This window comes from Elephantulus edwardii, unplaced genomic scaffold (genome assembly GCF_000299155.1).
Source record: "Elephantulus edwardii isolate Elephantulus edwardi_28Jun2011 unplaced genomic scaffold, EleEdw1.0 scaffold00103, whole genome shotgun sequence".
Lineage (NCBI taxonomy): Eukaryota > Metazoa > Chordata > Mammalia > Macroscelidea > Macroscelididae > Elephantulus > Elephantulus edwardii.
In genome coordinates, this window is record NW_006399853.1 from 10,873,498 (window position 1) to 10,884,133 (window position 10,636).

The 10,636-nt window shown below is 46.5% G+C and overlaps 1 protein-coding gene across 1 annotated transcript in view; it reads right to left on the minus strand.

The window, feature by feature from the left end:
• Window positions 1–9,812, minus strand: part of ATP8B1 (ATPase, aminophospholipid transporter, class I, type 8B, member 1) — a 71,388-nt gene extending 61,576 nt beyond the window's left edge. The window contains exon 1 of the mRNA XM_006891741.1: window positions 9,632–9,812. Coding sequence (XP_006891803.1) covers window positions 9,632–9,812 — 181 coding nt within the window. The remainder of the gene's footprint in view (window positions 1–9,631) is intronic.
• Window positions 9,813–10,636: the final 824 nt, after the last annotated feature.

Consider the following 10,636-nt stretch of genomic DNA (forward strand, 5'->3'; position numbering starts at 1 on the left):
GAGAGGGAGAGGGAGAGGGAAGAGAGAGATCTAGATATGCATAAACACACTTCTATGACCAGGTCCAGATGTCATGGTACAGACAGCACTTAGCAAGATGGGAATTCTAAAGAGGACCAATGAGCATGTGCCAAGAAGACTTTTAAAAAATGTTCTTTTTCTGTTGAGAATATACACACCCATTCAATAGTTTGTTTCTACCTGTACAACTTGGCGATCACCGATTAATTTCTGAGTTATGTCACCGTTCTCACACTCTAAGTTCTTATCCCATTTACATAAACTCACCACCCTCTTGCTTCCAATCTAATCTTTCAATGAGTTGCTGTTGTCAGCTTGATCGTAGAGACCACTTCTTGACAGAAGTGTGCCCTGAGTTGATTCTTAAAAAGCCACTTGGGTTCTGCTGGGAAAGGAAAAGTACAAACGCCGGTCGAAGGAGAGACATTCCAGGAAAATGCAACAGAACAGCAGCTGTGTGAACACAAAGCCAGGAACCGGCCTGGCCTGGGTTCAAATGTGGATTTCATTACTGCAGAACTACCGGGACTCAGAGAAAGGGAGATCAGGACACAGCCAAGGGCCAGGCAGATGGTGGGAGCCTGTGGCTTGGAGCACCCCATGACCTTGAACTTCATCTGGGACCCACAGAGGTCTTCCTCTGGCTTTGAGAGGTGTGCCAATGTCAAATTGCTACCACACAGTGAGAAGCTTGAGTGCTTGGTGGTGCTGTGGCTGTGTGGGGTGTGTCTGTGGGCTTGTGGCGAGGGGCGAAGGGGCAGCGTGCAGTGTTGATTAAAGTGTCTTTCCTAATCCCATTCCCTAGACTCCTCCCCCTGAAGATACATCATTTACAGCAAACTGCCTTCTCTCACTGTGGATGGCAGGGCAATGTACCATCTGGTCCAAGTCTCCGGGCAGTGTAAGTGGTTACATACCCAGCCAGGAGAGTTTCCTTGGAAGAAATGGCTAGCAGTCTCCTAAGATGTCACAGCTTTGAAAACCCTTATGGATGCCATCCTACTCTGTACCATGGTGTCACTTGGAGTTAGGATTGACTCAACAGCAAGTATGGGTTTATCTTGTTTTAACTGCTCCACAGTTAAGAATTTAAGATTCTGTCACTTCCCAGGGTAAAAGGCTATAAACACTCTAGGAATTTCCTGCCTCTGTATCCTATTTTTCTTACCTCCCAGCTGCATAGTGTCACAAGTAGATTTTGTACAGATATCTCAAACCAGCAGGTTCAAAACAGGAGCCATTGCTTTGACCGTCACAGAGGGTCCTCTGCTTCCATTCCCAACCCATAAATGGCTCTACTACCTACAGAGGCACAAGGACTTTCCAAAAGTGGATGCAACAGGATCTCCCATCCCTCTGCTCTCTTGTAATGAATGTGACCTTGTCACTCCCTCATTGAGAAGTGGAATCTAATTTCCGTTCCCTGGAAGAGTGAATCACCTTTAACCAGCAGAACGTAAGGCAGCGATGCTGACTGACTTCCATGACTGGGTCACAAAAGGTCACTCAGCTTCAGCTTTGATCTCTTGGGGCTAGTTCTCCAGATAGCTGCCCCTCTCAAGATTCCCCGACTTGGAATCCAGCCACCATGATGGGAGGAGCCTACGTTCAATGGAGATACTCTAGTAGAAGTCCCAGTTGGAGCGATCTCACTGAAACAAGGGACTGGAGAAGACACCAGAAGATTTCAGGTCCTCCCAAGTCACTTCAGTTGTTCAAGTCACCCCCATCATTCAATCACCTCACCTATTCAATCACTTCAGCTGTTCAGGTCACTGAAACTGTACAAGTCACCTCAACCAGTCATGCAAACCATTCAGTCACCCCAGCTTCTCAAGCCGCCTGACCTGCTGGAGTCATTTCAGCTCTTCAAGTCACTTACCAGTCACCCAAGCCAATTCAATCACCTCAAAATGCTCAGGTCACTTCAAGAACCTCAACGTGGCAAGTCACCCTGGCTGTTCAAGTCACCCCAGACATCAAATCCTTACCCCCGAGGCCCCAAATATCATGAAGGAAGAGAGAAACCTTCTCTGCTGTACCCTGTCTAAATTCCTGACACTGAAACCAAGAGCAGAGTGAAATAGTTCTTTTAGGGCAGTAAGTTTGGAGTAAATTGTTATGCAGCAAAGACAAATGGGATATCCAATAAGGCACACAGCTAGACATCATTCCTGATCCTACCTTTCCCCTCAGCCCTTATGTCTGATGAGATCTGGGAACGTCAGATCCTCATGTATACCATGATCTGTCCCCCTTTCTGTCCTTGTCATCTTGGTTTATGTCCTCACCTTTTTTTTTTTTTAAGCTAAAGGAGCTTTATTAAGGGGTCTCCCAGGTAGGATTCCTTGGTCTGCAGAGAGAGAAATAGGCAGAGGGACAGACCAGGGAAATACCACGACCTAAACTGGATTAGGGCAGGTTTTATAGTGAGGGTCTTTACAGAGAGAAGGGAGAGACATTCCATTGTGGTTTAGCTAGTTGGGTGGTCTTCTAGGGAAGGAAGAGAGGGGTACTCCATGGTAGCTGAGGCTGTTCACTCCCTTTGTTGACATGTTGATATTCCTTGAATCCTTTGTTCTCCCTTTGACTTTGGTTCTGGCCTGACATCCCAGCTTCTTTCATGAGAAAAAGGGTGATATACTCTCTGGCTACTTCCTGCTGAACAGGGGTTAAGATCTGGGGCTCAGAGGCTGGACTGGGATGGCCCAGGACCAGTAGCCAGGGGAGAATATGGATGTCACAGCAGCTGGTTCAAGTTGGTAATTTCTTTTGTCCGTTCGATGTCTTGACACTGTGCAAGTAGGTAGGTTCAAGAGAGAGAGAGTGAGGGGCACCACACTCACTCCAAAGAGGGCAGGGGCACAACACACCTTGATTCCTCTCGCTGGTTTCAACACTAGGATATTAGGTCTTCACACTGGACATAAGGCCAAGGACTCAAGGCAGGTACCAAAGAAAGAAAGAAGGCTAAAGAAGCTTTAGTAAGGGGTCTCCAGGGTGGAATTCCTTGGTCTGCAGAGAGAGAAACAGGCAGAGGGACAGACCAGGGAAATACCACACCTGTCTTCACCACTTTTCACTTGGATTATTGCTTCTTTTCCCTCCTTCTGCCAAAGCGAGATTTCTAAAATCAGTCCATGTGCCCAACATTTATGAAGTGTTATCTATGTAGCACAGACGCCGTGGATACAGTTCCAATTTTCATGGAGCCAAGAGTTGAGCAGGGATAATCTTCATTAGCAAATGAAGACAACACAAGGACACTTAGACTCTCCATCAGGGCCTTCAGGCGTCATCTGGAGTGGGCACCAGCAAAGGCATTCCCACTGATGCGAACCCAAGGCAGGAAGGGCACAGCAGTGGTTGAAGTGTCAAGGAGGGAAAGGGTAGTGAGAACCAGGAACAAAGAGGAGGACAAGACTTAAGCCACTGGCAGCCAGACTGGTCAGGAGAGGAATGCAAAGGCTAGATCACCAATACCTCAGTGGCCAATGGAAAGTCTAGAATCTGACTCTGAGTACAAGGGTATTTCTTCAGGATGAAGAATGGATTGAGAGAAGCCCAGATCCCCAGAGTAGAAGGAGGTGAGTGCACACCTCAGCCATGACACCTTTGTGGCCAAATCAACACCATGACTTCCTTAAAGTCTCAGGCTAATCTTTCTTCTTTCACGTCTTCCTAACCTGTCTCAGCACTCACGGCTGCCTCCATCAGCGTAACTCTACTCCTCACATCACGGGATAGTTTTACCACTCACGTTACATACCATGCAACTGAGGTCTCTCTTCTAGAATGACCTCCATGATGAGCGAAGGGCTCTGAAGAGCCCCCTGGAACTCCGTCATCATCTCTGCTGATGCTCTCAGATGCGTTCACTCATGAGTGCCCACTGAGCTTCTGCAAGACACCAGGCATAGTACCAGGTGGCAAGGAATCAGCTTAGAATGAGGCAGGTTGGACGCCAGGTCATTGTAACACTTACAGATCAGCAAGACAATGAACAATATGCATGGAGTTCCTCCATCTTTACATCATGATTAGTGCTCAAAAAGGAAGCCATCTGAGAGCATGCTGAGCCTTTGGCCTCTCCTGAGTCCACATTCCCTGATTAGCATCAGTTCCTCCATGTCCTACAAGCCTGTCACCCTCTTGCCACAGGGTCTGTTTATTCATCCCTTCTTGCGTTCCCCTCCATCTCCTCTCCCTACTTCATTTCCCCTCCACCTTCAGATGGCAGGTCGAACACACCTTTCACAAGAACACCTTCCCTCACCCCTGTCCAGACAAATCCTTTTGTTCCAGCTCTCAGAGCAGAAACACAGGTCAACGCATTACAAGACCAAGACAAGTCTGTTTGTTTGCTTGTGGTGAGGGTTCCCTTTGTCTCTCTTCTCCTTTGTGTGTCTGAGAGGACGTTGACATAGAGCTTTCAGCCTCACTATTTGGAGAGGCCTATCCTTCAACCTTAACTCCCTACCCCACTGGGGCTCCTTGGATCATAGGAAAGTAGACTAAGAATAACGGCATTGCATAGTCAAAGTATTTTAGGTTGCTCTGGCTAAAACAAACACTAGTTTATTTAGAGCTGTAACTGCCTGGATCCTTTGTGTTAATGGAAAACCCTAAGTGCCCGAGCTTCATTCAGGTTTGAGGAGATCACAGTAAACTGTAGATACAGTTACACCCAGAATGCACCGTGGGAACTACTGCTCTAGTGTATGCAGCAGGAAACAAGGGACGCTACAGCTTGAAAAACGTTCCTCTTGTTTTCTCTTCACTTTTCTTCACGGTAAACCAAGAGTGAAGTTACTCTGGTCCAATCACATGTTCTCCTCTCATCCTCAATGGTCCATTCTAATGGTGTGTTTACACTTGCTAGTGATTGTCTCAGCTCACAATGAAGGTCCTTTAATGGAAAACCACTTTCAATGTGTGCCCCAAACACCTGCTTAAAACTAACACTTGGTGTGGCCATAGCATTTCTGTTTCGCTTAGTTTTGTGGTGTTTCCCCCCCCCCCCAAGAAAGAAACAGGCCTCTCTGGACAAATATGGTATTGATAAAGAAATGAATGCATTCGTGTATTTGAGGTCTCGCTTTGTTATGATGGGCACCAGCTCCCGGGGTTACTCAATGCTGCAAGGCTTCCCAGGGCTGACTCATGCTCTCGTGTTCAGAGAACGCAATTCTTTGAGGGAAATTAGCTTTGATTTGAAATGTCAAGAAAAACAGATGATAGGAGATAAAAGGCAGGATGACAATGGTCTTGATTAGGAAAATTCCCAAGAAGGAATACCAGAGAGGGCGGGAGAGAAACTGATTGTGGAGGATTCAGGGCAGAAGTCAAAGAGTTTTAGCACATTCTCCATGTGCCGGCAGAGGTAAGTACTTAAAGTTATAGGCAAAGCCATTTGATAGGAGTTTTGAGAAATAAGGAAAAAATCCCTGTTGAAAAATCCTTTGAAATGGAGACTGTGAAGAGACAAGTTCAAGATCAAGCTCTCTGAAGTCTGGATTTAGAGTGGACACATCTATAAACTAAGTGACCTGTTCATAGAGCAATCAGGAAGGGGTTGATCATCAAAACAAGCAGGCAGGGCTGGGAAAAAACCCAGACGTAAGAGCTTCCACTCACGGTGTGCTCATCTGGCATTCCTGTAGACACGCAACTCCAACCCCTTCCCGGGTCCCGGTCCACACACTCGACAGTGTGGCCCATCAGTGAAGTACACGCTCAGCCCCATTGAGGCAATTGTTCTGCCACCTGTTAGAAGTCACACTTAGGAGATGCCAAGGCTATGATTATGCAGTTAGTTGAGACACACAACAGTAAGGAATGAGGAAGAAACGTGTTATTCACCGTGGAGGCAATCAACTAGAACTTCACCATGAACTTGCTGGGCTACTTCAGCTTCATCCCCATTCTGGCAGTAGCTAGTTTAGGCTTGTTCTGACAGAGACCGTTTTCCTGTCCAGATTGGCGGTGCTTTCCATCTTAATTTAGCTTAGTTATCCCAGTTTTAGCACTCTCTGCTTCAGGGGAAAATGCATTCACCTCAGAAATAAAAAGCTTAATATGATAATTAGAAGCTCACAGTCAAGTCTATTGTTACTGGTCATTTATGATTCAGGGTGACCATAGGTATGTTACAGGCTCGAACTGCCCATAGGGTTTTCTTGACTGTAATCCTAACAGAGCGAAATTAACTGAACACTTGACTAATAGCCAAAAGGTCAGTGGTTCAAATCCGCTCAAGGGTATCTGGGAAGTAAGGCTTGGCAGTCTGCTTCGGAAAGGTTACTGTCTTGAAAATTCTGCACACAAGGGTTCACTATGAGCTGGAACACAATGGTAACAATCAACAGCAACCGTATGGGAACAGATTGCCAGGACTTTTCTTCCAAGGTACAGTTAGTGAGAGTGAATAGTCAACCTTTTGGTTACCAGCCACCCAGGGGCCTCAGAGTCAGGTCTAGGAAGATGTAGATATTTGATATGGAACTCTGGGGATGGGTATGATGACAACAAACAAACAAACAAACAAACAATATGCACCAATCAACAACCGCCCAGGTTTGGATACCTGCAGGGGGATGAGAGCAGCATGAATGTGTCTCCTCTCCCTCCAAGACCTGCTCCCCACAGAGAAGGCCAAGAGTGTCACAGCCACTGAGGTGTTAAAAGCTTACAACTGGGTGCTTTTCTATAGCTGCTTGAATCCACCAACAGTTTTGCAAGAGAAAGATGGTCAAATGCCTCCCAAACAATTTACAGCCCCATAAAACCCGTTGAAGGGTCAGAGATGAGTCAAGTCTGACTCAAAGACAAAGAGTTTAATCATCAATTGTCATCAACAACAAGCAAAAAAGCTTGTGAGTGGTCATCTACGGTACCCCTGTTGGTCTCACCTCATATGAAGCAAAGAAGAATGGGGTGGGTGGGAGACACAAGAGAACAATTACAAGAGAACAATTAGTACAGAGGCCTAGGGGACCGTGTGAACCTCCACTTCCAGGCTCAAGAGGTCAGAAGAACTAGATGGTACCCGGCTACCACTGACATCTCTGAAAGCAATCACAAAAGGAGGTGCTGGATAGAGTTGGGGGGAAATGTAGATCAAAACTCCAGCCCGCACTTATGTGAGGACATACACACATCTGAAAAGGGTTACAGACAAATTTAGAAAACAGAGACTGTTGGAACTGCCAAGATTATGTTTCTGGGTCATTGTTCAAACCTAGATCTAAACTAACTTATCACCATGGCTCAACTTTCAGTCTAATGACCATTTTTATTAGGTGGGATCAAGTCAGCTGCAAATCATACTGCATAGTGACCCCATTATAACAGAATACAAACCTGCCTCATCCTTCCCCACACTCAATCTCTGCTGCATCAAGCCTACTTGTGTCTCCATGCCAATCCATCTCTCCACAGAGCCTCTCTTTGCTGACTCTCTACCTTCCCAAGCATGTTGCCCTTTGCCAAGAACTGGTCTCCCTGAAAACAAGCTCAAAATATGTGAGAGGCAGTCTCACCTTCCTCAGATGAGACTGCACTACAGGCCTAGAAGGTGAACATGAACACCAAAGAGGAACAGACTCCTTAGAACATACAACCTGACATTAAAGGGGAGCATCTGTGTGGAGCTAGAGCTGGAAAGGGTAGGAAAGGACAAATGGAAATAGGAAACACAGGGAGGAAGTAGGAAAAGTGCTGTTACTTATACTGTGAGGATTATAATCAACTCCACAAAACAGAATGGGTATAAATTGTATGGAAACCCAATCTGCTCTGTCAAGTTTCATTTGAATTATAATAAAAATGTAGGTGGGAGAGGAAAGTGACAAAGTCAGGCCTGAGCAAGAAGCTTCATGACAGTCTGGATTTCCTGGTTTGCCAGCACTCCTACAGGCGAGAGCTGTTTCAAACTCAGCTGGGCCAAGAGGCAGGACCCTAGGCAGAGAGGCGAAGAGCCAAGGAGTGGTGTGAACAGACTGAGGCATCAGAGATTTCTGGTGCCGGCTTTGGGGAAATCAGATAAAAAAACACACAAGCTGCCTGACTGAACCTGCAGAGAAGCGAGTCCAGAAAATGGAAAACAGAACACTACCAGGAACCAGAGATGATTTCTATGACTGGGAAATGAGGCACACAGCAGGAATTTGAGGGGCCTGGGAGGAACACTTTCAACCTGAAATCTGAAGCGAATCATGGGCCCAAATAGAAAAGGTGTGGTTCCTCAAGGAGCAGAAGAAAGAGAAGAGACGGTCTTATTTATTCCTAGGTGGAACACATGATAAATGGTGCTCAGCTGCCAATGGAAAGACTGGTGAAGTCATGTTTACCAACAGGTACCTTGGAACAAAGGCCTGGTGATCCCCTTCTGAAAAACCAACCACTGGAAACCCTACGTCTAACACACGGGGCTGCTAGGATGAGGCCTAAATAGGCATCGACTCTCCACCAACTGACTCTTTTGGGGGGGCGGGGTGCAGGGAAAACCACTAGGAAGTGAAGCAGGAAAAGTCTGTGAAAAGCAAAATCATTAAAGTGCCTATTATCCTAAGGAACCGACTACTGTCGGCCTTTTCCACACACAGTGGCAGAGCATGTTCTTACAACAGAGACTTGCACAGCCCAGAAGGTTGACTGACTACTGGGGCTTTTCCATAAAGCCTGTGACCTGCCCCTGGCCCAGACCCTGGCGCTGAAGCTGCCCTGTCCTGATGCCGCCTGCAGGCAGTACAGGTGGCTGAAGAGACCACGAGGAAATTCCTGACAGCAAGCCAGGACTGTCCTCTACGCCCAAGTGACCGAGAAAGAGGAAAGGCAACACCAGGCTGCCCCCAGGACCAAGGACACTCCACGGGTGAGTCAAAGGTGCTGCCTTGAGCCTGTCACGGCAGCCGGCGCGAGTTTGGGGGTCAACGTGGCAGAAGTCAGTTTAGTTTTGGAGCATGATTTTGGAATTGTTTCAGTAGATTGTTTTTGTTACCCCATTTATGAACATGTGTGCTCGTATACATGTTTGTGTGTACACACACACACACACACACACACACATATGCAATTTAATCCATGCTGTTAAATATATGTGTGATCAATTATAGACTGCATACTAACAATTGAGCAGAACGATTAATTTATACTAATTTTTTATTATTATTAATTTTTGTGCGTGTAGCATCAAATTGGATCTGACTGGTACAGGAGGAGATTGCCCCTCCTTCTTCAGCAGAGCATCTGGTGGATTTGAACCATGCACCACTGGGATTGCAGTGCAGCTTCTTGCCACTAGGCCACCAGAGCTCCCTTAATTTATACTAATTTAAACACTGATACTCTTTCAGTGCTCTGAAGAGCAACATGCAATTCTCCCCCACATATCACTCAGATTTTTAAAAATATGCCTTCAGCAAGAGTTCCTATTTTCTCTGCAGAATGGATTGAGCATGGTCTTCCAGCCCTATCACGCTGAGGACCATGGCCCCTGCTCCGTCCACCCTGTGTCCCGGGAGGAGATGCAGTCTGGACACTCCTCACGTGAGGATGTCAGCGGAGCATCACCTCACAGCTGCGTGGCCGTCACATAGCACATTCTTACCTTTCCTGAAGGGCTCCCTGCTCTCCTCCGCTTCCCGGTTGACGCGATTCTGTTCCGGTTCCACCCCGGGCCCTTGGTCCTCCAGCTCGTCTTCGGTTTCATCATCGCTGTAAGGAACCACCTCATCATTGGGCTGCGAGTCCTCGTCGAAGGTCGTCTCTGAGTCCCTTTCCGTGCTCATACTGCTGGCAGTCTGGAACTACTGGTCAAAGACAAGGGGACCAGGGTGAGTCACTGCCCTCACTTAGCTTTAGGTTAAATCCTGCATTGATTCCAGCAGATCACCACCTTCCTACACTCCTCGTTGCCAGCAGGTTTGTTCTGAGTCATAGGTGACCCTCCAGTGGTCCGGAGAAGCACGGCCTTTCGGTTAGCCATGCAACGACAGACTACGCCACCAGATCTCCCTCTTCCTAGTACAACAGTACTTCTGAATAAAGGTCCATAAATCCAAATTAAGATGCAAACAGAAACAAAACTATTCATTATTGACTACATGCTTAAATAAAGCCTGGGCTTCACAGAGGTTCTCTCTCTTTCTCATTGAGGTTGAAAAGGAACAACTCATTGTTGACCCTCCAGTTGGTTTCTGAGGCTATAAAATCAACTAGAGACTTTCTTTTTTGGAAGGATTAGTAGATTCAGACCAAGAGGGAGCCGTGGCATCAGGGTTTGCATAGGCCAGTTCCCTACAGGCTACGCCACAGCCCTAAACCAGGGTTTTTTTCTCTCACTTAAAACAAACAAACAAACAAAAAAACCCCCCAATACACCAGTCAGATCCGATTTGATGGTACACACAAACACACAAAGAAAATTAAAAAAAAAATACACAAACATTAAGGCAATGTGCCAAATTTTGCTGTCTACCCGGTGAGATAAATTGAGTGGGTCACAACTAATATTTAAAAAATGAAGGCATAGCTAAGCCTTGAAGCCTGCTGCTGAGTGAAATAACCTGGGTGATCTTCCTCATGTGAAATATTTAGAACAGCGAATGCATAG